Genomic DNA, 26,533 nt, shown 5'->3' with positions numbered 1-26,533 from the left:
GCACAATCATACTTAAGTACAAGAGTGTTAGATCGTAGATGACACTGAGAACGTACAGAAGAGTCGCCACGTTTCTGGCACCAACTTGGGAGAAGGCAGGAGAATGGGATTGAGAGGGAAAGATAGGTCAGCCATGATTGAATGGCATAGTAGACTCGATGGGCCGAATTGCCTAATTCTGCTCCTATGACATGAACTTGCACCCTTCAGGTTTCCAAGTTCTTAAAAATGTAGAGTCTTAATGGCCATAAAGGTCTGTTGTCCCAGCGGCAGCACTGGGTCAGTTTTGCTGGGTCGGTTTTGCTTGTCGATGGCCTCCACCGCTGCTCCGCCACACCGTGCCGCTGCAGGCCGTGTCCGATCCACAAGCTCAGCCTCTGTGGGACCCCAGGCAGCATCTGATCCCCACATGGATCCCCCTTACAGCATGGAAACAGGCCCTTTGGCCCACAGGGTCCACAGCGACCAGTGATCACCTGTTCATACTAGTTCTATGTCATCCCACTTTCTCATCCACTCCCTACACACTAGGAACGATTTTACAAAGGCCAATTAACCTAAGAACCCGCACGTCTTTACAATGTGGGAGGAAATCGGAGCACCCGGAAGACGTGCAAATTGCACACAGACAGCACCTGAGGTCAGGATCGAACCTGGGTCTCTGGCGCTATGAGCTGGCACTGTGCTGAAGGCACTCAGTGGGCCAGGTAGCATTTGTGGAGGATGTGGACAGACAACATTTCAGGTCAGGCTCTTTTCTTAAGCTTTCTTTATACTGAATCAGCCTGAAGGAGGGCCCTGACCCAAAACGTCACCTGTCCCTCTACAGATGTTGCCTGACCCGCTGAGTACCTCCGGCATTCTGTGTCTTGCACAAGATTCCAGCATCTTCACTTCCTCGCGTCTCGACGGCCAGCACGGCAATTGTTAGACAGCAACATTCATTCTTATTTCCCTGGTTTTAAAGATGTATAATTTCAAAATTTGGGGCGGCAACTTGAATCCATGGATTACTAGCCAAGGGCTAGTAAGTTAAATGGTTTCCCTGGTATTTGCAGTCATCATTATTTATTGTAAGCAGCATCTATGGAGAGCTAATGAAGGGTTGAAAGATTGAAGAAGGGTTCCGACCCAAAACGTCGCTGATTCTTTTTCTCCCCAGATGCTGCCTGACCCACTGAGTTACTCCAGCACTTTAAGTCTATCTTCGAGAGAGCAACAAAGTCAATGTGTCAGAACAAAAATGAAAGTTTCCAACAAAGTGTCTTCAATCTGAAACATTCAGTCTCTTTCTTTTTTCACGGATGAGATAGAAACATAGAAATTAGGTGCAGGAGGAGGCCATTCGGCCCTTGAGCCAGCACCGCCATTCAGTATGATCATGGCTGATCATCCAGATTCAATACCCTGTTCCTGCTTTTTCTCCATATCCCCTGATTCCGTTAGCCCGAAGAGCTAAATCTAACTCTTTCTTGAATACATCAAGTAAATTGGCCTCCTCTGCCTTCTGTGGCAGAGAATTCCTAAAATTCACAACTCTCTGGGTGAAAAGGTTTTTCCTCATCATAGTCCAAAATGGCCCACCTCTTACTCTTAAACTGTGGCCCCTGTTTCTGGAACCCCCCCCCCCCCCCCCACCCCCCCCCCAGATCCCTAACCTGCTGACCGCTTTCAGCATTCTTTGTGTTTATCTCAGATTTCCAGCATCTGCAGTAGTTCACAGGGTAGGTTCACACCCCATTAGCTTGCCTGATAGTATCAGATCTTGGAAGAAGCCAAGTGACTACTGGAGGAGAGGTTAACAAGCCCCCAGGTATCTGGGCAGAGCACACTGGTAGATTTGTCAATGGAAAATTGATACCAATTTAGAAATGTTCAAGGAAACACACCTCGAGTCAAAGGCATGCCTTGGAGAGGGGACACATTTAGCAAAAGATGATTTTTTTTTCAAATGATTCATATCTGGATTAGAGGGTACTAGCTATTAGGTGACGTTGGACAAAATTTGATTTGTTCTCCAGAACGTTGGAGGCTGAGGGGAGATCTGCTGGAAGTATATAAAAGTGTGAGAGGTGTAGATCAGAATCAGAATAAGGATCAGATTTTATTCGCCAAGTATGTTTTGCAACATACGAGGAATTTCACTGGGCAGGTCAGTTATACAATTAAAAGCAACAAATCACACAAAAACACATTTTAACATGAATATCCACCGCAGTGACTCCTACACATTCCTCACTGTGATGGAAGGCGAAATAGAGTTCAAGTCCTTCCTTTTGTTCTTTCTCGGTCGTGGGCCTCGAACCCTCCGTTGACCGGACGATCTTGACTCCCGTAGCCGGCGGCGTTCGGGCCCTCCGCGTCGAGGCGTTCAGCTCCTGCATCGCCCGTGCTGGGAGATCGAACCTCGCGTCGGGGCTGGTCGAACTTTCTGCGGCGTTGGAGCTCCCGACTCGGCCTCTCCCGAGACTGCGAGCCCTTGATGGTAAATCCGCAGGCCGCGGTGGGAGCGATCCCAGGCAAGGGATCCGCTCCGATGTTAAGTCCGCGCCCCGCAGTGGGGCTCACGACAGTCCAAGGCGGCTCCCAGCTCTAGCGATGGTATGCCGCAGGGGTCGGAGAATGTGATCTGAAACTTGATCACCTCTCCGGGAAGGTAAGAACTTGTTTCCCCCGATCCCCCCCCCCCCCCCTCCCCCCACATAAAACAAACTGAAGAACATAAAAACAAACTTTAAACAGACGCTAAAAATAACAAAAAGGTGAAAAAATCTCCCTGGCGCCCCTGATGGTCACCTGATAGGGTAGACAGTCCAAAGTTTTTTCCCAGGATGGAAATGACAAACACTAGAGGGCATGACTTTATGGTGAGAGGGGCAAAGTCTAAAGGAAATGTGTGGGGCAAGTTTTTTACACAGAGGGTGGTGGGTGTCTGGAACACACAGTTAGAGGCAGTGGTGAACGCAGAGTGGCATTTAAGAGGCTTTTACATAGGCACATGGATATGCTGGAAATTGAGGGGTATGGATTACTTGCAGATGAGATTAGTTTATCTTGGCATTATGTTTGGCAAAGACACTGTGGCCTGAAGAGCCTGTTCCTGTGAAATTACCTGCCTCAACTATCTCCTCCGGCAGTCCATTCCATATACCTACCAACTTAAGCGTTAAAACGTTGCCTCTCGGCTTCCTATTAAATCTTTCACCCCTCACCTTAAACCCATGTCCTCTGGTTCCTGAAAGCATACCCTTAATTTAAAGTTGAAATCATGTACAAAACTATTGGTATGACCTCATTTGTCATATTGTAGTAGCTTAATGGGCCTGTCCCACTTAGACGATTTTTCAGCAGACTGCCGGCGACTGTTAAGTTGCCGGCAGTTGCTTGAAAAACCGGGAACTTGAACGGCGACTGTCAGAGTGGAACACACACAAACACAAACACATCGCAAAGGCAGGGGCCAGGGCAAGCGGGGGCGTGCTGTCTGAAATTCACACGGTACAAAGCCAAGGTGATACAGACACACACCGCGATGAACAGGAGATTTGGCGCTGTAATTAAGACGGTTAGCACAGTGTACGGTAAGCCCTTGAAAAGGGGGAGAAGGGGGGGAGAGGGGGGGAGAAGGGGGGAAAAGAAGTGGAGACAACTTTTAAGAAGCCATACAACTTTTAATAAGCCAGAGATACACAGCTGTGAAGTTCGGCGGACATTTAACATTACCGGTCGGTTATCCTTGGTTCTGAAAAGTCCTGCTTACGTTTTTTTTCCCCAATGAGACAATGAAAATGACCGGTCAGTAAAGGCGATTAAGTAAAACTACCTATGACTACCTACGACTACCCATAACTACATGGCGACCCCACTACAACGGCACCTACGACTAGAGGATTATCGATTTTCTCCATGACGACCAATTTTTGGTCGCAGAAAAATTTTCAACGTGTTGAAAAATTTGCGGCGACCATACTGGGGCCGCGACTAGTTCCCAGAATGCGGGAACTCCTCGCGACCATGAAGGAGACTCACCAGAGACCATCAGCGAACATGTGGCGACCATGTGGCGAGCATTTGGCGAGCTCAGAGTCTCCTGCACTCGCCTAAAAATTCCCCTAAGTGGGACAGGCCCATTAGATTATGGATACAAAGAACAATATGTGAGTTTATAGGAGGAAGACTTAGAAGCGGCCAGGTGGTCCAGTGGTAGAGTTGCTGCCTTACAATGCCAGGGACCCGGGGTCATTCCTCACTACGAGTGCTGTCTATAAAGAGTTTGTACGGTATAACCGTGCCCTGTGTTGGTTTTCTCCGGGATCTCCGGTTTCTTCCCACACTCCAAACATGTATTTGTTTGCAGGTTGATTGGCTTGGTATAATTGTAAATTGTCCCTGATGTGTGTGGGATATCGTTAGTGTACGGAGATCGCTGCTTGGCGGGGACTAGGTGGGCCCAAGGCCTGTTTCTGCTCTGCATTTCTAAACTAAACTAAAGATGAACTTTGGAATGTAGATAGTTGTGCAACACGATGAGATGCAGCGTGTTCATGAAAGCAGTACGTTCAAGGAAAACTCTTATCTGGAGAACCAGTGCACATAGCACGGAATTAACAATAGAGATTAAATGATTCTCCTCTCCACAGAATCTCTCCTTATCTACAGAAAAAACTAGATAACTCTTTTGTCGAGAGGGGGAATTAGAGGTTATAATGATAAGTTCAGGAGAGTTGATTGAGTGCTGCACATATCACAGTTGTCTTTGGGATGTTGAAACCATGAATTGACGTAGCCCTGAAATTCAGTGAGGAGATGGGGGGAGGGTTTCACTGCATTTTCCGTTTCATCCTGCTGTGTTTTGGGGTGTGTAGGTGATTACTGCTGATAGTTAGGAGACTGTGAGATACTGCTATAAAGTTCCCCAAGGTCCTCTTGTGTTAAACATCTCCGAGTCTTTCGGCTGCATGGTGGCACAGCGGTAGAGTTGCTACCTTATAGCGCTAGGGACCCGGGTTTGATCCTTTCTACGGATGCTGTCTGTACAGACTTTGTATGTTCTCCCCGTGACTGCATGAGTTTACTCGCTGTGCTCTGGTTTCCTCCCACATTCCAAAGACGTACAGGTTTGTTGGTTAATTGGCTTCGGTAACATTATAAAATTGTCCCCAGCGTGTAGGATAGTGTACAGTATACGGTGTGATTGCTGGTCAGTGTGGCCTCGGTGGGCCGAAGGGCCTGTTTCCGTGCTGAATTTCTAAACTAAACTAAAGAGTGTTACACCATAGAACAGTATAGCACAGGAACAGGCCAATATTTATCATACAGTTGGTCAAAATGTGCTGGAGTAACTCAGCGGGTCAGGCAACATCTTTGGAGAAAAAGGATGGGTGACATTTCAGGTCGGGACCCTTCTTCAGACATTCACACAGTTCTTATCTTATCGCAAAGTTTCTGGCTGCTGACTCAGCTTTGCAAGTAATTGCCACAAGAGTACATAGAACATAGAAAAGTACAGCACTGAAACAGGCCCTTCGGCCCACAAGGTCTGTGGTGAACATGATTCCAAGCTAAGACCGTTTCATCTGCCTGCACATGATGCATATCCTTCCATTCCTTGCATTTTCCTGCACTATCTAAAAGCCGATTGAATGGCACCATTGTTTCTGCCTCCACCACACCCCTGGAAGCACGTTCCTGGCACCCTCTACCCTCTGTGTAAAAAGCTTGCCTGAACATCTCCGTTAATCATTGTCCCTCACACCTTAAAGTTAAATACTTCTAGTTTATTACATTTTCTGGGGAAAAAGGTTCTGACTGTCTACCCTATCTATCCTTTTCAGGCCACATTTGACACCAAACCGCGTAAGAAGATATACATAAGTCCCTAAGTTCATAAGTCACAGGAGCTGAATTAGGCTGATCCATCTTTGCCTCTCAACCCCATTAACATAGAAGCATAGAAAATAGGTGCAGGAGTAGGCCATTCGGCCCTTCGAGCCTGCACCGCCATTCAATATGATCATGGCTGATCATCCAACTCAGTATCCTGTACCCGCCTTCTCTCCATACCCCCTGATCCCTTTAGCCACAAGGGTCACATCTAACTCCCTCTTAAATATAGCCAATGAACTGGCCTCAACTATCTTCTGTGGCAGAGAATTCCAGAGATTCACCACTCTCTGTGTGAAAAATGTTTTCCTCATCTCGGTCCTAAAAGATTTCCCCCTTATCCTTAAACTGTGACCCCTTGTTCTGGACTTCCCCAACATCGGGAACAATCTTCCTGCATCTAGCCTGTCCAACCCCTTAAGAATTTTGTAAGTTTCTATAAGATCCCCCCTCAATCTTCTAAATTCTAGCGAGTACAAGCCAAGTCTATCCAGTCTTTCTTCATATGAAAGTCCTGACATCCCAGGAATCAGTCTGGTGAACCTTCTCTGTACTCCCTCTATGGCAAGAATGTCTTTCCTCAGATTAGGAGACCAAAACTGTACGCAATACTCCAGTGTGGTCTCACCAAGACCCTGTACAACTGCAGTAGAACCTCCCTGCTCCTATACTCAAATCCTTTTGCTATGAATGCTAACATACCATTCGCCTTCTTCACTGCCTGCTGCACCTGCATGCCTACTTTTAATGACTGGTGTACCATGACACCCAGGTCTCGTTGCATCTCCCCTTTTCCTAATCGGCCACCATTCAGATAATAGTCTACTTTCCTGTTTTTGCCACCAAAGTGGATAACCTCACATTTATCTACATTATACTGCATCTGCCATACATTTGCCCACTCACCCAGCCTATCCAAGTCACCTTGCAGCCTCCGAGCATCCTCCTCACAGCTAACAATGCCCCCCAGCTTCGTGTCATCCACAGACTTGGAGATGTTGCATTCAATTCCCTCGTTCAAATCATTAATATATATCGTAAATAGCTGGGGTCCCAGCACTGAGGCTTGCGGTACCCCAGTAGTCACTGCCTGCCATTGTGAAAAGGACCCGTTTGCTCCTACTCTTTGCTTCCTGTCTGCCAGCCAGTTCTCTATCCACATCAATACTGAACCCCCAATACCGTGTGCTTTAAGTTTGTATACTAATCTCTTATGTGGGACCTTGTCGAAAGCCTTCTGAAAGTCCAGATATAATACATCCATCCACTGGTTCTCCCTTATCCACTCTACTAGTTACATCCTCGAAAAATTCTATAAGATTCGTCAGACATGATTTACCTCTCATAAATCCATGCTGACTTTGTCCAATGATTTCACCACTTTCCAAATGTGCTGCTATCCCATCTTTAATAACTGATTCTAGCGGTTTCCCCACTACCGACGTTAGACTAACTGGTCTGTAATTCCCCGTTTTCTCTCTCCCTCCCTTTTTAAAAAGTGGGGTTGCATTAGCTACCCTCCAATCCTCAGGAACTACTCCAGAATCTAAAGAGTTTTGAAAAATTATCACTAATGCATCCACTATTCCTGGGGCTACTTCCTTAAGTACTCTGGGATGCAGCCTATCTGGCCCTGGGGATTTATTGGCCTTTAATCCATTCAATTTACCTAACACCACTTCCCAGCTAACCTGGATTTCACACAGTTCCTCCATCTCATTTGACCCCCGGTCCCCTGCTATTTCGGCAGATTATTTAAGTCTTCCTTAGTGAAGACAGAACCAAAGTAGTTATTCAATTGGTCTGCCATGTCCTTGTTCCCCATGATCAATTCACCTGTTTCTGACTGCAAGGGACCTACATTTGTTTTAACTAATCTTTTTCTCTTCACATATCTATAAAAGCTTTTGCAGTTTTTATGTTCCCTGCCAGTTTTCTTTCATAATCTATTTTCCCTTTCCTAATTAAGCCCTTTGTCCTCCTCTGCTGGACTCTGAATTTCTCCCAGTCCTCTGGCAGGCTGCATTTTCTGGCTAATTTGTACGCTTCATCTTTTGTTTTGATACTATCCCTGATTTCCCTTGTTATCCACGGATGCACTACCTTCCCTGATTTATTTTTTTGCCAAACTGGGATGAACAATTGTTGTAGTTCATCCATGCAGTCTTTAAATGCCTTCCATTGCATATCCACCGTCAACCCATTAAAAATCAATTGCCAGTCTATCTTGGCCAATTCACGTCTCATATCCTCAAAGTTACCTTTCTTTAAGTTCAGGACCCTTGTTTCTGAATTAACAATGTCACTCTCCATCCTAATGAAGAACTCAACCATATTATGGTCACTCTTGCCCAAGGGGCCACGCACAACAAGACTGCTAACTAACCCTTCCTCATTACTCAATACCCAATCTAGAATAGCCTGCTCTCTCGTTGGTTCCTCTACATGTTGGTTTAGAAAACTATCCCGCAAACATTCCAAGAAATCCTCTTCCTCAGCACCCTTGCCAATTTGATTCACCCAATCTATATGTAAATTGAAGTCACCCATTATAACTGTTTTACCTTTGTTGCACGCATTTCTAATTTCCTGCTTGATGCCATCCCCAACTCCACTACTACTGTTAGGTGGCCTGTACACAACTCCCACTAGCGTTTTCTGCCCCTTAGTGTTTCGCAGCTCTACCCATATCGATTCCACATCCTCCAAGCTAATGTCCTTCCTTTCTATTGCATTAATCTGCTCTCTAACCAGCAATGCTACCCCACCTCTTTCCCTTTCTGTCTATCCCTCCTGAATATTGAATATCCCTGGATGTTCAGCTCCCAGCCTTGGTCACCCTGGAGCCATGTCTCCGTGATCCCAACTATATCATAGTCATTAATAGCTATCTGCACATTCAACTCATCCACCTTATTACAAATGCTCCTTGCATTGAGACACAAAGCCTTCAGGCTTGTTTTTACAACACTCTTACCCCTTATACAATTATGTTGAAAAGTGGCCCTTTTTGATTTTTGCCCTGGATTTGTCTGCCTGCCACATTTACTTTTTACCTTGCTACCTTTTGCTTCTACCCTCATTTTACATCCCTCTGTCTCTACGCTCATTCTCCTGCCTTCTCCCCATAGCCCCTGACACCCATATTAATCATGAATATGTCAATCACCACCTTAAAAATACCCAATAGCGTGGCCTCCACAGATATCTGTGGCAATGAATTCCACAAATTCACCACCCTCTGACTAAAGAAATTCCTCCTCATCTCCTTTCTAAAGGTACTTCCTTTAATTCTGAGGCTATGGCCTCCGGTCCTAGACTCTCCCCCTAGTGGAAACATCCTCTCCACATCCACTCTATTCAGGCCATTCACTATTCAGTAAAGTTTAAATGAGGTCCCCCTCATCCTTCCAAACTCCAGCGAGTACATGCCCAGTGCCATCAAATGATCATCATACGTTAACCTAATCATTCTCTGTATCAAGCTCATAAATCTACTCCAGACCCTCTCCAACACCAGCACATCCTTCCTCAGGTATGGGTCCAATATTGGAACAAGTAACCAAGGAGACCGGTTCAAAGAAGAAAGTGAGGTAAAGACGGGCAGGTTTAAGGGAAGAACTAGAGCTTAGGGTCTTGACATTTGGTGGCTCAGCTTCCACAGGTGGAAGGACTCAATCCACACATGTTCAACAAGCCAAAAACAGGGTGCACAAATATCTGGGAAAGTTATGAGGATGGAAGAGATTACAGCAGTGGGGAGAAAGGTGAGGCAATGGAGGGAAGTGAAAACAGGACTGAGAATGTTATAATCAAGGTGATGTTTAATCAGTAAACGGTGACAGTCAGTGAGCAGTAGGGTGATGGCTCAACAGGATGTCGAAGAGAGACGAGCAGCAGAGACATCCTAGCGCATGAAACCTATGATGGAAGTCAAGAGAGTCAAAATGAAAAGGAAGGGAGTCAAAATGCAAGGCATGGGAGTCAAGATGGATGGCAATAGAGTTAGAACACCCAGCAAGTCAAGAGAGTTTTATTGTCATGTGTCCCAGATAGGACTATGAAATTCTGATTTACTGCAGCACAACAGAATATGTAAACATAATACAATAGACAATAGACAATAGGTGCAGGAGTAGGCCATTTGGCCCTTCGAGCCAGCATCGCCATTCAATGTGATCATGGCTGATCATCCCCAATCAGTACCCCGTTCCTGCCTTCTCCCCATATCCCCTGACTCCGCTATTTTTAAGAGCCCTATCTAGCTCTCTCTTGAAATCATCCAGAGAACCCGCCTCCACCGCCCTCTGAGGCAGAGAAGATAGAGAATTCCACAGACAATACAAAACAGAAGATAAAAGGTCAGTGTGTCTATAGACCATAGACCATATATACACAATAAATAAACAGCAAGAGAGGCCAATGCAAGGCAAGAATCAAAATGCAAGGTGAGAGAGTCAAAATGGACCTGGCAACAGAGTTAAAATTCTGCCATTGAGGCTAAACGCAAGACGAGTCAAAGAGCACGGCAGGCGTTTCATAGAACAGGTGAAGAGACAAAAAATGCAAGAGAGACCAGATATAAGGCATTGATAAAATACAAAACACAGATAAAGCACAAGTCCGAGAAGGAGAGACAGGAGCAAAATAGAGGGACAATCATCAAGACACAGGGAGTTGCAAGACAGAAAAACAGTGGGACACAGACAGCATTCCACGACAATCTCATTGGTGTGAATAATTTCAGGATCTGTTTGTGGAATTGACATTGATGAGAGAGCTTTTCAAATATTACATTAATCTCTGGTGATTTTACATCATTACTTTAGTGAGGTCATGTGAAATTGCCTCTTGAAAGTTCCATCTGTGCTCAAATGTTCTTTGTGACAGCAAATGCCAACCTCCGTGAGAAAAAAAAATGATACCCAATAAACTGATAGAGCAGATTGGATAAACCTGTTTAATTTTTTCCTGTTGTCTTTTTACTGATTGCTAGCTGGGGTGGGGATGGAAAACCAGTTTCAACATCAGAATAGAGGACAAAGTATTACCTTGCAAACCAGTCAGAGTGATAATGTCACTATGTGGTGTGTATTTTTAAGCTGCTAATTGAATCTCTCATCAACTGCAACAGAACGGAGAGTTTGGACCAAAACGGAAGAGTGTTGGACTAGACAGGGAAAAAAGTACAGCGGAATTTTATCAATGTAATAAAAGGGAACTTGGGAACTGATGAACTTGGCATCTTACAATACAATACAATTTTATTTGTCATTTGAACCTCATTGAGGTTGAAATGAAATGTTGTTTCTGCAGTCATACACACAAGAAAGACCCAAGACACAACACAATTTACACAGACATCCATCACAGCGCATCTCCTCCTCGCTGTGATGGAAGGCAAAAACTTATCCCTCCCCTGCACTCCCCATTCCCCTCCCGATGTCAGAGTCAAAGCCCCCGGCGGGCGATGGTAATTGTCCCGCGGCCATTAAAGCCGCGCCGGGTGGTGCAAGGCCGCACTCCGGGTCTTGGTGTTGGAGCCCCCGGCGGGCGCTAGCAAAGTCCCGCAGCCATACCAAGCCGCGCGGGACGGTGATGTAAGGCCCCGCTCCAGGTCATCTTCGACCCCGCAACTCGGGCGGGAGAAGTCGCCGTTGCGGAAGCACCGAAAAGCGGTCTCCAAGCAGGGACCCGCGGGCTCCCGGTGTCACTGTCTACCAGACCTGCGGTAAGCCTCCGAATCTCCGGGGTCGGGTCGCAGCAGCGCACCACCACCGCTCCTCCCGCTCCGAACTCGGCCAGCTCTACGATGGTGAGTAGGTCCGCAGGCTCCGTGACTGGAGCCCTAGGTCGTTCCTGCTGGAGGCCGCTCCACGTTACTCAGCCCCAACGACAACGGAGACCCGACAGGGAAAAGGTCGGGTTCTCCGTGCAGGGGAAAGATTTTAAAAGTTTCCCCATCCCGCCCCCCCACACACACACACGTACCCCGTCAAAAAAAATAAAAACTACATTGAAACAAGACAAAAAATAATAAAAAGACAGACGGACTGCAGAGGCCGCTGCGACGTGAGTCGCGCCGCCCACCGGAAGGGTCTCGACCGGAAACCTTATAGAGGTATACATGATCATGAGAGGAACAGATTGGGTAAACACAATCAATCAATAAGTGTACAAAATCATGAGAGGACTAGATCGGGTAGACACTCAGGGTATTTTGCCCAGAGTAGGGGAATCAAGAACAAGAGGATGCAGGTTTAAGGTGAGGAGAGAAACATTTAAGAGGAACTGCCAAAGGAGGTAGTTGAGGCAGGTACTATTGTTACGTTTAAGAGACATTTGGACAGATACATGGATAGGATAGGTTTAGTGGTTTATGGGTCAAGCACGGGCAGGTGGAATTAGTGGAGATGGGGCCTGTTTGCTGGCCTGGGCCAGTGGGCTGAAGGGCCTGTTTCCACACTGTAAAGGGCCTGTCCCACTTGGGCGTCATTTGCGCGTCATTTGTACATCCCAAAATCCTGGGTCGCCACGCGCGACCGCTCGTCACTGCCTACGTCACCACGCACCATGCGCGCGTAATGCGCACCATACGCACATCATGCGTCGTGACGTGTAAATGATGTCGCATAAATGACGCGCAAATGACGCCGAAGTGGGACAGGCCCTTAAGACATCATGACTATAGCCGTAATTTCGGGAGCCTAATGGTCAGTCAATTACAGGAAGAATGTGGAGGCTTTGGACATGGTGTGGAAGAGGTTTATCAAAATGATGCTTGGATTAGAGGGTATTCGCAGTAAGAACAGGCGGGACAAACTTGGATTGTTTTCTCTGGAACACCAAAGGTTAAGGGGAGATGTGATGGAAGTATATAACATTATGCAAGGCCTAGATACAGTAGGCAGAATCATTTCTGCAGGGTGGAAGTGTCCAAGACTAGAGAGCATAGCTTTAAGGTGAGAGGGGCAAAGTTGACCACCGGGAGAACATGCAAACTCCACACATTCAGCACCCAAGGTCAAGATTGAACTTGGTGTAGCGGCACCTAGTGGTGAAGCTGGGTATTCAGAACACTCGTCATTGGTCGGGCCTGTCACGTAACCGGGAGTTCGTTTGCGGGCTTTCCAGTATGTTCAGTAGCTAGTGCTCCTCACGACGACAGGAGTTTAGATAGTTTATTCCTGACCAAATGCACGTGTAGTTCGAGTGTTGTTTCGTTATTAAAGAACATTTTGCTCTACCTGCCTGGTTTTGCTACACCAGGCCTCTGACGCTGAGCCAGCACTTCTACAGGCTGTGCTGCCCTGCTGAATGTTTCCAGCATTCTCTGTTTTCATTTATCATTCTTACTTGCCTGGCTCTGATGGAGGGGCCTTGACCCGAAGGTCTAACTCTGTTTCTCTGCACATGGGTGCTGCCTGACCTACTGGGCATCTCCAACCCTCTCTGCTTTTGTTGCATAATTCCTGAACCTGTGCCAATTCCACTTCTTGTGGCAATCTAAAATCCTCTTAACCACCAGCTTCCTCCACCAGCACCCATGACAATGCGCTCCAGGCCCCCACTACGCTCTGCGTAAAAAAACTTGCCCCCCACATCTCCATTCAACTTTTCCCCCTTTTACCTTACAGCTATGCCTCTAGTGTAAGACTTTTACATCCTGAAAGCTGGCCCTGTACTCGCTGGAATTTGAATGGATAAGCCTCATTGAGGCTTGCCGAATAGTGAAAGGCCTGGATAGAGTGCATATGGAGAGGATGTTTCCACCAGTGGGAGAGTCTAGGACCAGAGGTCACAGCCTCAGAATAAAAGGATGTACCTTTAGATGGGGAGGAATTCCAATTCTGGATGATCAGCCATAATCATATTGAATGGTGGTGCTGGCTCGAAGGGCCGAATGGTCTACTCCTGCACCTATTTTCTATGTTTCTATAAATTTATTGAGTCAGAGGGTGGTGAATCTGTGGAATTCATTGCAACAGAAGACCTTGGGGGCCAAGTCAATGGATATTTTTAATGCAGAGATTGATAAATTCTTGATTAGTACAAGTGTCAGGGTTATGGGGAGGTGGCGGGAGATTGGGGTTGAGAGGGAAAGATAGATCAGCCATGATTGAATGACCAAATGGCCTAATTCTGTTCCTATAACTTATGAACTCATGAAAAAGAGTCTGACTGTGTGCTCTATCTATGCCCACACACCGTTGTCCTTCAATGGAGACATTAAAGCTCCATTCTAGTACTTGTGTTGGTTTATTATTGTAACGTGACAAACTTTGCTTGCTCACTACCCAGTCAAATGATGAGATGCTGCCCGGCAATGTTTTCATTTCAGAATTGTAGCCTCAGCAGTTTTTTTGCTTTGTTCACTTCACTCTGGGTTGGAGAGATACAAGTGTTATCCAGAGAAGGGAGATTAGCCATGTGTGTGTGTTTGCCTGCACAATATTTTTAATTAGTTTATTATTGTCATGAGGTAAGTGAAAAGCTTTAGTTTTCCAGGCAGTGAAAATACTACATATGATTACAATCAAGCCATTGCAGTATACAGATAAAGAATAGTGTACAACATTCAGTGTAAGAGATAACATTGAAGTCCAATAAAGTCTGATTAGTTCAAAGGTCTCCAAAGAGACTGATGGGAGGTCAGGACCACACACTAATTGGTGAGAGGATAGTTCAGTTGCCAGATAACAGCTGTGAAGATGGGTTACAATGGAGGGGTGAGTTGGTGGGTCAGCACTGTTTTGACATTTCAGTTTATTATTGTCGTGTGTACCGAGGTACAGCTTTTTGTTGTGTGCTATCTATTAAAAAAAAAGACATTGTATTGTATTGTATTGTATTTTTTAATGACCACACAGCCAGGCTGGTGGAATTTGTTCTCAGTACAGCTCGATACAGGTTCCAACATTTCATCAAACATTCAACTCGTAACGTAGATATACATACAAACAGACACATTTCATAATACATAAGGGCCACGCTTATTCGTATTTCCTCACCGTACGGAGTTTAAAAAGTTAATTGCGGTAGGAATGAAACTGTTTTTGAAACGGGTTGTTTTGGAGGCAATTGACCTGTAACGCCTCCCAGAGGACAGTAGCTGAAAGGCATAGTGTGCAGGGTGAGTGGGGTCAGTGATGATCTTGCGGGCTTTGTGACGTGTCCGTTTATGGTAGAGTGATTCAAGTGATGGAAGGGGTAAGCCAATAATTTTGGAAGCTCTGTTTATAATGCGTTGTAGTTTCTTCCGGGAGAGTGAGTCGAGGCTGCCGAACCAAACTGTGATAGATGAAGTGAGGATGCTTTCAATAATGGCTGTATAGAAGCAGAGCATCAGATGAGGCCTTACTCTGAACTTCCTAAGCTGTCGAAGATGGAAAAATCTTTGCTGGGCTTTTCCATAGATGTGGTCTGCGTTTGTCCTCCATTTGAGATTGTTGCTGATGTGGGTACCAAGGAGTTTGAAAGTGTCAGTGATGATGATGGATTCACCGTTGATGAGCACAGGAGTTTTGGGGGGTGGCTGGCGTCTGAGGTCGATGATGAGTTCTTTTGTTTTTGATGAATTGAGTGAGAGGTCATGGTCTGTGCACCAGGTCACTGCTTGGTTGATCTGTGCACGGTATTCAGTTTCTTGGTTATTGGTGATGAAACCTATGATTGTTTCATGATTTCAATCAAGCCGTCCACAGTGTATATAAAAAGGATAATGTGTACAACATTTTGCTTAAGATAAAGTCTGATTAAAGAGAGCTCAAATGCATCCAATGAGGTAGTTGGGAGGTCAGGATCGCACTCCAGCTGACTGGAGGACGGTTCAGTTGCCTGATAACAGCTGGGAAGAAAGTCCCTGTATCTGAAGGTGCGCGTCTTCACACTTCTGTACCTCTTGCCTGAGGGAAGAAGAGGGAGTGACCGGGGTGAGACTCATTCTTGATTATGCTGGTGGCCTTGCCGAGGCAACGTGAAGTGCAGATGGAGTCAGTGGATGGGAGGCTGGGTAGGAAATAGTGGCTCAGAGAGTGTCCCACCCATTGTCTGTAAACTGTGATTTGAGCACTCAAGTCTACACCAACATTTCAACGCAAGCAGTAGAGTTCAGTGGTTCAGTGGTACTTTATTGTCACATGAACCAAGATACAGTGAAATTCTTTGTTTTGTATAGATAAAGAATAAAGTGTACAGTAAAATCACACGATACACAAGCACAATTATACACAAGTGCAATAGTGCAATGATTGTAGTATAAGGATAATAGATTTATTTTGAGGTACCTGTAGTATGCAAAGAGTTGCCATGTTTCTAACACCATCTTGTACATGTCAAGTTTCAAGTTCTTAAAAATATTGTTGTCCTGGTGGTGGCACAGGCAATTCGGCTCACCGAGTTCACGATGACCAATGATATATCCTACACACTAGGGACGATTTAAAAAAGCCAATTAGCCTACAAACCTGCATGTCTTTGGAGTGTGGGAGGAAACCCGAGCACCCGGAGAAAACCCACGCGGTCACAGGGAGAATGTACAAACTCCATACAGACAGCACCTGAAGTCAGGATGGAACCCGGAACTCTGGCTCTAAGGCAGCAACTCTGCCACTGTGCCACCCTAGTGATGTAGGGCCGTGTCCTCCACAGTTACTACGCAGCTCCATGTTGCTGAAGGCCACTACTGATCCGCGCACTCATCCGATCTCTGTGGGACCTCCACCTACGGCCCATGGGCCGAATGCGGCCCCCGAGCCGAATGTAGCCCGTAACCCGAGATCATCCGTCCTGCAGGTGTATTTTTTTTTCTGTAACTATCAGGCTCGCAGACTTCCATCATCTCCGGTACCTCCCGGCCCGACGCCGTGGCGACCAGGCGTAGTGACACAAGGACGCAAGGCCTGCGCTGGCAGCCGCAATGGCAGCAGCGCCGAGTGCCGAGCTCTGGCTGTACCGCATCCTGCGCAAAGCCGCCGGCACGGCCGCGCATCTTCTGTGTCTGGGCTTCACTGTCGGGATCAAAGATCCGCTCTATGATCTTTGGTCGGGATCGGGGTTGTCAATAGGCCGGAGACGAGTGAGTATGAGTGGCGTCCTCGAAGGGGCGGGATCCATGTGTACACATGGTAGATGTGGCCCGCAATCCGCTCACAGACATGCGTCCTGGCCCCTAGGCAGAACAAGGTTGCCGACCCCTGATCGAAAGTCTAAAGAGAAGCAGCAATTCACAGACAATGCCCATCTTCTCAACAGGGAAACGCATACATGGGCAATATGGGTGCCCTTGCGTGCCACCCAGATATCAAGATATTGTAAGAATAAAATTCATCAGTGTTGGATAAACAATGTAGTTTACAAGTGAAACACAACCTTCTGTTACCATTTCACATGAATGGAAAATTGTGTTTGCAATAGTAATCACCTCTTGTAGAGACAATTTTCTGTGACATTTTTCTGTGATTTTTAGTTTAGAGATACAGCCCTTTGTGGAAACAGGCCCTTTGGCCCACCGAGTCCACGCTGACCAGTGATCACCCACACAGTACTTCTATCCAACACACTAGGGACAATTTACACAAGCCATTAACAACAAGCCTGTACATCTTTGGAATGTGGGAGGAAACCGGAGCACGCGGATTAATAACAGCACCCATGGTCGGGATCAAACCCGGGTCTCTGGTGCTGTGAGGCAGCAACTCTACCGCTGTGCCATGCATCACAGGAGCCAACAGCAGAGAAGGTGGCCATTTGGCCCGTCATGTCCATGCTGTCTGCGATTGACCTATTACGACCATAAACTGCTGGTAGTTGCCCATGTGATAAAGGAGGATGTTCAGGAGATTGGATGGAAGTGCCACTGAACTGGCCACTTCTATTCACAGTCCCTCATGCACCAAGCTCGTTTCACTCCTCCTCCTCCTCCTTCCTCTGCTGATAACCCCACTGCAGCACCCAGAGTCAGGGTCAAGCCCAGATCTCTGGCGCCGTATAGAAACAACTATACAGTTTGCTAGTGAGCAGATCCTCCAGTTAGCATGTCCAATGCCACAGTGCCTACATCTATCACATCTAAAGAAGGGTCTCGCCACAAAACGTCGCCTGTCCATTCCTTCCCCAGATGCTGCCAGACCCGTTGAGTTCCTCCAGCGCTTTGTTTTCTGATCATGTGACCACATGTGTCCACAGCAAGTCTTCATGTACCACGCTCAGTTAACACCTCCTCCTTGCTCTACCCTCTTGAATTTAAATCCCAGTGTAGATTTCAGTGCTCAAATCACAGTTTACAGATTTGTTGAGCCATGATCGCCAACTGCAAATACATAGAAATGAAGGAAATTCAGCAACCCCTGCTGGAAACATAGATACAAAGAAAATAGTTGCAGGAGGAGACCATTCGGCCCTTCGAGCCAGCACCACCATTCATTGTGATTATGGCTGATCAACCACAATCAGTAACCCGTGCCTGCCTTCTCCCCATATCCCTTGATTCCGCTAGCCCGAGAGCTCTATCTAACTCTCTTTTAAGTTCATCCAGTGAATTGGCCTCCACTGCCTTCTGTGGCAGAGAATTCCACAAATTCATAACTCTCTGGGTGAAAACAACTTTTCTCAACTCAGTTTTAAATGGCCTCCCCTTTATTCTTAGACTGTGGTCCCTGGTTTTGGATTCCTCCAACATGGGAACATATTTCCTGTATTCAGCTTGTCCAGTCCTTTTGTAATGTATGTTTCTATAAGACCCACTCTCATACTTCTAAATTCCAAAGCCCAGTCTTTCCAATCTTTCGTCTTATGACAGTCCCGCCATCCCGGGGATTAACCTCGTGAACCTATGCTGCACTCCCTCAATAGCAAGGATGTCCTTCCTCAAATTAGGGGACCAAAACTGCACACAATACTTCAGATGTGGTCTCACCAGAGCCCTGTACAACTGCAGAAGGACCTCTTTGCACCTATACTCAAATCCGAGTCTATCCAGACTTGATGGGCTGAATGGCCTAATTCTGCTCCTATCACTTATGAACTTGTGACTCTCGTGTTATTACTGTCAGCAGTAGAAATACATCTTTACAGGGATCATGATACCCTATAATTATGTATCCTGTCATCACCTAGCAATACCTGGCTGCTTTGTTGAAAAGCAATGGAACCTATCTGGAGATAAAGGACTGCAATTAATATTTAGTTGAGTTTAGTTTAGAACTCCGACCTACGATCACCAGTTCTATGTTATCCCACTTTAGCATCCTACACACTAGGGGCGATTTACAGAAGACAATTAACGTACAGACCTGCATGTCTTTGGAATGTGGGAGGAAATCATATCTCCTGGAAAAAACCCATGCAGTCACAGGGAGAACGTACAATCTCTGCACAGACAGCACCCACAGTCAGGATCAAACCTGTGTCTCTGGCGCTGTAAGGCAGCAACTCTACCGCTGCACCACTGTGCTGCCAGCTGCTGCCATAATTTAGTTTAGTTTAGTTTAGTTTTATCGTGTGTACCAAGGGACAATTTAAAGGTATTTTGTTGCGTGCTATCCAGTCAGCGGAAAGGCTATACATGATTACAATCGAGCCGTGTACAGATACAGGGTGAAGAGAATAATGTTTAGTGCAAGATAAAGTCCAGTAATAACCAATTAAAGATAGTCTGAGGGGCTCAAATGAGTTAGATAATAGGTCAGGGCCGCAGCCTAGCTGGAGAGAGGACAGTTCAGTTGCCTGATAACTGCGGGGAAGAAACCGTCCCTGAATCTGGAGGTGTGCTCCTCACACCTGATGGAAGAGGGAGTGTTGTCCTTGATTGTGCTGGTGGTATCTCAGTCAGCTGATTCCCACTAGTTAATGAAAGGGGATTCAATGAGATTGGCTAATAAATAAATAATTTCCTGTGATGAGGAATAAGAAGAAAGAGGCAACACAGTCTTAAGGCTAGAGGCAGACTTGGTTGGTAGAATGAGGAGGCTCCCTTCCTTCCATCGAGAAGGGTAGTGGAAAGAAAGAAAGAACCTTTTTCATCAATAGGCTGTGGTCCGTTGAAACTTCCAAGGGTGTACCAATGTTGCTGGTCAATGTCACAGCTATCCTTATCCTTGAGGTCAGTTCGGAGCGTGTCAGGTGCAGACTGCCCAGGCTGTGACTGGTAGATTGGGAACGAACACCAAAGATAGTGGAGGACATGAAGTTGAGGAACCTATGCACTACTGATGGAAACTGTAGTGATGAACTCCTTGCAGGAACCTGGGCCATACCTGGATCGGGAGCCGCTCCAGTTGACCGTGTGCGCTTGCGGACTGGACCTTGGGACTTTGACAATGGTGCCAAAACATGGAAACATACAAAAATAATTTAATTGTATAGTTACACATGTGACAAATAAAGCACCATAATCTTTAAGAAGGAACTGCAGATGCTGGAAAATTTAAGAAGGAACTGCAATCCCCCATCCCCCAGAAGGAACTGCAATCCCCCAGAAGGAACTCCCATCCCCCAGCCTTCGGGCTCCTCCTACATCCCATCCCCCAGCCTTCGGGCTCCTCCTCCTTTTTCCTTTTCTCACCACCCCCCCACCCCCCATCAGTCTGAAGAAGGGTTTTGGCCCAAAACGTTGCCTATTTCCTTCGCTCCATAGATGCTGCTGCACCTGCTGAGTTTCTCCGGCTTTTTTATGTACCTACCAAGCACCATAGTCTGTTCAAAACTCTGAGAGCAACAGGGAATGCGCTGTTCTTGAATCTGGTGGTTCGTGTTATCAAGTTTTTGTGCAGTATCTTCAGCCTGATGGGACAGGGGAGAGGAGGGAATGACCATGGTCATACATTGTTTACATTGACTGCTTTCCCAAGGCAGTGTGAAGTGTGGGTTGGTGTCGATGGAAGGGAGGCAGGTTTGCATGAAGGACCACGCTGCGTCCGCAACTCTCTGCTATTTCTTGCGATCTATTAAACCAAGGGAACATCTATGAATGTGAATTGTCATGCAGACCTACCGATCACTCGCTGAGAAAGATTAGTGAATGTCCACGTAAAATAAAGATGCAGATATAGCTTTAAAATAAGACTTTTGACTGCACATGCTGCCATGATTACTCCCACTCCCCCCGACACTTCACATGAAGACAGATGGCACTGTCCCATATAAAGGCTGATAGAATAACTATCAAGACGTTACAAGGCCTTCTACGCCCGCACCTCCAGACTCAGGAACAGCTTCATTTCCAGCGCTATAGCGGCTCTGAACCAGCCCTGCTGATTCCCCCCCACCCCCATGGACTGTCTCTCCTGGATGGTCTCGTCGCACAGACACATCTGCACTTTAGTCTGTTGAACTGTTTTGACTGTTTTACTGTTGTAATGTTCTTCTTACAAACCATGTTCTCGGGGTATTTAAATCTAAATTTTATTAGTTATTTAAGTTATGACATCGGATGGAAGCTGCATACCAAATCTCGTTGCACTTATGTGCAATGTCAATAAAAGATATTATTATTATTATTAAAACAGCAAGCAATTTACTATCAAAAAAGATTAATTATTTTATTGGCATAATAAGCTAGTTATTAATGAGTGTGCAATATTGTGGTAAACATTGCTCTAATTGGTAATTTAACTGATAATGACTGCAACAACCTTCAGATATACAAGGCCTCGGTGAGTCCATTATTGCTCTGTAGGAAGGAACCGCAGATGCTGGTTTATACCGAATATAGACACAAAGTGCTGGAGTAACTCAGTGGGCCAGGCAGCATCTCTGGAGAAAAAGAATAGGTGACATTTAGGGTCAGCAGGCCCTGTTGTGTTCTAGCCTTTTCTTACCTCCAGTTACCCCCCCCCCCCCCCCCCCCCTCTTTCAGTCTGAAGAAGGGTTCCAACCCAAAATCTCACCTATTCCTTTCCTCCAGAGATGCTGCCTGACCCGCTGAGTGACTCCAGCACTTTGTGTTTACTTCTATTATAGTTGTGTTGCTGCATGGTGGGCCCTTTATATAAAAAAAAGTTATACTCGTTATTGAGGGAGCACCTCAGAAAACATGACAATAATAAACCTAATGGTTGTGGGACAATGATTCACTCCAGTGATTTCTAGACTGATAGTCTAGAATAAATCCAGTGATTTCTAGACATTATGAGGGGAGGTTATGTATGGCAGGCAAATATTCTACATTTTACAGAAGAATGAGGCAACTTCTTTGAAAACTACAGAATTGGTAAAGGGTTCAACAGAGTAGATGGAAGATGGTTTCTGCAGGTGCGGAGTCTAGAAGTAAGGACTATAGTTTGTGGATTTCTCTCACCTGGAGGACTGAGGAGACTCGGTAATTAATTGTATTAAAAAATGAGGTTTGTAGATCTCTGGATATCAGAGCAACCAAGGGATAGGTAGAAAAATGGTATTGAAACAGGCCAGTCACAATCTTGTTGAATGGTGGAGCAAGTTCCAGGAGCAGAATGCCCCAACCCTGCTCCTATGGTCTTATGTTCCACCTAACGTTTCGGATAAGATTGCTACAGACCCAACTTGTGCAGTTCAGGTCGCCCCATTACAGGAGGTTTTGGAGAGGGTGCAGAAGAGGTTTATCAGAAAAGGTCTTAAGAAAGATCCTGACCCAAAACGTCACCTATCCATGTTCTCCAGAGATGCTGCCTGACCCGCTGAGTTACTCCAACACTTTGTGTCTTCTGTTTAAGAAGGAAATGCAGATGCTGGAAAATCGAAGGTAGACAAAAATGCTGGAGAAACTCAGCGGGTGAGGCAGCATCTATGGAGCGAAGGAAATGGCTGTCTTTTTTTTACTGGAATGGTGTATTGAGTTAGAGGGTTTTAACGATAAGGAGACGTTGCACAAACTTGGATTGTTTTCTCTAGCGTATCATAGATTGAGAGGTGACCTGAAAGAAGTATATAAAATTATGAGAGGCATAGATAGGGTAGATGGTCAGAATCTTCTACCCAGGTGGAAATGTCAAAGAATACAGGGCTCAGCTTTAATGTCATAGAGGGAAAGTTTAAAGGAGTCGTGCGGGACAGGTTTTTTTACACAGAGTGTAGCTTGTGCTTGGAACGTGATACCAGGGGGGATGGTGGAAGCAGATATGATAGTGGCATTTAAGAGACCTTTAGATAGGCACATAGATATGCAGGGAATGGGGGGACATGGATCACGTGCAGGCAGAGGTGATTAGTTTAACTGGGCATCCATGTTTGACATGGATATTGGTTACTGTAAGGCCTGTTCCTGTGCTGTGTTCTACGTTCAATCTGGTACATTCATCAGTCTAATGAAAATCATAAAGTTGCAAGTGCTGGGAAAATAAAGTATCTTTAATCGGACTTTATCAGACATCATCTTGCACTAAATGTTGCACCCTTTATCCTTTATCTGTACACTATGGATGGCTTGATTGTAATCATGTATAGTCTTTTCTTTGACTAGATAGTACGCAACAAAAAGCTACTCACTGTACTTCGGTACCCATGACAATAATAAAGTGAGCTAAACTGTCAAAAGAGTGCTGACCCTCCACCTCACCCCTCCATTATAACCCTTTGTTTACCAAGCTGTTATTCACTTGATTAAGGCTTCCCTCTTGGGATTGATCCTAATTTGGGCCCCAACCCGAAACATCGCCTATGCATTCCTTGCGCATACACTGCCTGCCCTGCTGTGTTACTCCAGCACTTTGTATTTTATTCAAGATTCCAGCATCTGCAATTCCTTGTGCCTCTCCTGATCTTAATTATGTCTAGTTGCTCCCACGACGTGCTTTGGAGTATTTTGCCTTGTGGAAGATGCTGCAGAAATGATAATCGTTTTATCCTTATGAAATTGTCCCATTATATCGAAACAAGTCGTACCAGGTCCATCATGTGTACAAGCAGAAATATCTCACCACTGAGTCTGTGGGGACAGATTATTCTACTTTTTTTTGGTCTATTCTTGCTGGCAACAGTTGTCATGGAGATGGCAGGACCGTGTGATCACATCACATGGTTTAGACTGAAGTGTTATTGTGCTGTGAGTGAACGGTGGAGAGCTGGCCACTAGGTTCCTGACTGGCTTCAGTGAGGGGAATACCCTAGATACAGGGAGTTGTCATTCTTCCAAAAAAAAAAATCCAGCCGATCTGATCACTAAATATTTGTGCATCTCTTCAAACTTTGCGATAAACAGTATCAGGTCGATCAACAATTCAGAACGTGCACAGTGATTATCGTTGCCAGAGAGTGTCCTAAGCAAGATTGGAACAGAAATGTTTAGCTAACCAAAGTTGTTCTCTGCATTGTAACACTTTCTTTTCCAACCTGGCAGTGTTTCCCCTGGTTTTGAAGGGATACAAGAGCAAAATATCTCCAACAAACTGATGGCCTCACTTCTGGAGAATTATGACAGCTTCTTTGACAACACGGACAAAATCGAAGTCCCATCCGGCATTGGTTGTCACACAAGAATAATAACTGTGAAGGTAAGTGCCCTGATATCATCCAGCTTTAGTTTATTTTATTCATTTACTTTATTATTGTCACATGGACCGAGGTCGAGTGAAAAGCTTTTTTTTTGTTGCGTGCTCTCAAGTCAGCAGAATGATTACGATCAAGGCATCCACAGTGCACAGATACAGGATAAAGCGAATAATGTTTCGAGCAAGATAAAGTAAAGTAAAGTCTGAATAAAGGTAACCCGAGGATCTCCAATGAGGTAGAAAATAGCTCAGGACTGCTCTCTGGCTCAGGACCTCTCTCTAGTTGGTGATAGGATGGTTGAGTTGCCTGATAACAGTGGAAAGAAACTGTTTCTGAATCTGGAGGTGTGCATTTTCACACATCGGTGCCTCTTGCTTGATGGGAGAGGGTAGAAAAGGGAGTGACAGTGACCGAGGTGAGACTTATCCTTGCCGAGGCAGCGTGAAGTGTGGATGGAGTCAATAGAAGGGAGGTTGGTTTTTTGCTGACATCAGGTTGTCAGATGGTGATGATTGGAGTAAGGAGGGCTTTCGGAACATTGGTTTTCATCAGCTGGGGTGTCAAGTATAGAAGTTGGGACATAATGTTACAGTTGTACAATATGTTGGTGAGGCCACACTTGTAGTATTGTGTTCCGTTTTGGTCACCTTGCTATAGGAAGGATGTCTTTAAGCTGGAGAGGAATGCAGAGAAGATTTACGAGGATGTTGCCAATACTAAAGAAGTTTAGATATACGGAGAGATTTGGCAAGCTAATAAGACTTTATTCCTTGGAGCACATGAGGCTGAGAGGTGATCTTATAGATGTGTATAAAATTATGAGGGAATTAGATAGGGTAAACGCACAGAATCTCTAACCCAATGTAGAGGAGTCAAGCACTCGAGGTAATAAGGTTAAGGTGATCGGGGAAAGATTTAATAGGAACCAGAAGTACAATGTTTTCACCATTGATGGGTATTTGGAACGAGTTGCCGGAGGAGGTAGTTGAGGCAGGTACTATAACAGCATTTAAAAACAACTTGGACAGGGATATGGATAGGAAATAATTGGAGATATATCGGCAAATATGGGCAAATGGGACTAGCTTTGATGGGCATCTTGTTCAGTATGTATAAGTTGGGTCGAAGGGCCCATTTCAATGCTGTATGACTATCACATGGTGAGCTGAAGCATGATTAAAGGAGGCTCATGGAATATTGACATCAGCATTGGCCATGTGGGCAGAATTAGGTTTAGGTTTATTATTGTTAGATGTACTGAGGTACTGTGAAAAACAGGTCAGGTAATACTACACATAAACACAATCAAACCCAAGTACAAGAGATAGAGCAAAGAGGAAGATACAGAGATACAGAATATAGTTCTGAGCATTGCACAATTCTGGGAATACTCACAGGTCAGGCAGCATTTGCAGAGGGGGAACAGCATTTTTACTTCAAATGTCAATACCTTCTCCTGTGAAATAAGAGTTGGAAATGTGACACTTTTAAAGTTGCAAAGAAGGGAGAGGGGGGAAAGACAAGAAGATGTCTGTGAAAGGGTGGAGAGCAAGGGAGACAAAATGACACTTGCTGCCAGGGGAGGTGGTGGAGGCAGATATGATAGTGGTGTTTAAGGGGCATTTGGATAGGCAGGCAGATATGTGGGAGAAGGAGGGATGTGGATAGTGTGCAGCCAGAGGAGGTTAGTTTAACTTGGCATCACGTTCAGTACATATATTGTGGGCCGGACGGCCTGTTCCTGTGGTGTGCATTTCTGTTCTACATTCTACTCTGACACCAAATGTAGCGATGTTACAAAGCTTACCTTCAGCGGCGCTGCAGTTCTGCCACTGGCCGTGTGCGCGACTTTGGCGCCTTTGAGGGGGGGGGGGGCGGGATTAAAATCCAGTTTTCTACTGCCTGTCCGAGGCGGATTTCCTCGGGCTGCTGGCTGCTGAAGAATAATCGATCTGACTTCCGTTCCCGATTTTTTTTTTTAATCGCGAGACAATTTAATAATTAGATTAAAACAAAAAGCGACTTCTAACGCCTACAACGTGACGGATCGCATGAACGGGACAAAACAAAGGGTAAGTCGTCTATTTTACATATAATCTTGCTTCTTGGGATGGCTTTAATCTAATTTTACGTTGCGAAAATGTGATTTGGGCCCCATATGAACCGGCAGTGTTTTTCCTGCCGA

General features: G+C 45.6%; 1 protein-coding gene across 2 annotated transcripts in view; it reads left to right on the top strand.

Moving 5' to 3' along the window:
• The window catches only part of fam13a (family with sequence similarity 13 member A), a 207,912-nt gene that overhangs the window by 45,610 nt on the left and 135,769 nt on the right, over nucleotides 1–26,533 (top strand). For both annotated transcript variants that reach the window (XM_033022299.1, XM_033022305.1), the window contains exon 5: nucleotides 24,197–24,350. In XM_033022299.1, the coding sequence (XP_032878190.1) occupies nucleotides 24,197–24,350 (154 nt within the window). The remainder of the gene's footprint in view (nucleotides 1–24,196; nucleotides 24,351–26,533) is intronic.

The sequence above is a fragment of the Amblyraja radiata genome, chromosome 1 (assembly GCF_010909765.2).
Source record: "Amblyraja radiata isolate CabotCenter1 chromosome 1, sAmbRad1.1.pri, whole genome shotgun sequence".
NCBI lineage: Eukaryota > Metazoa > Chordata > Chondrichthyes > Rajiformes > Rajidae > Amblyraja > Amblyraja radiata.
This window is presented reverse-complemented; position numbering and strand designations above follow the sequence as displayed.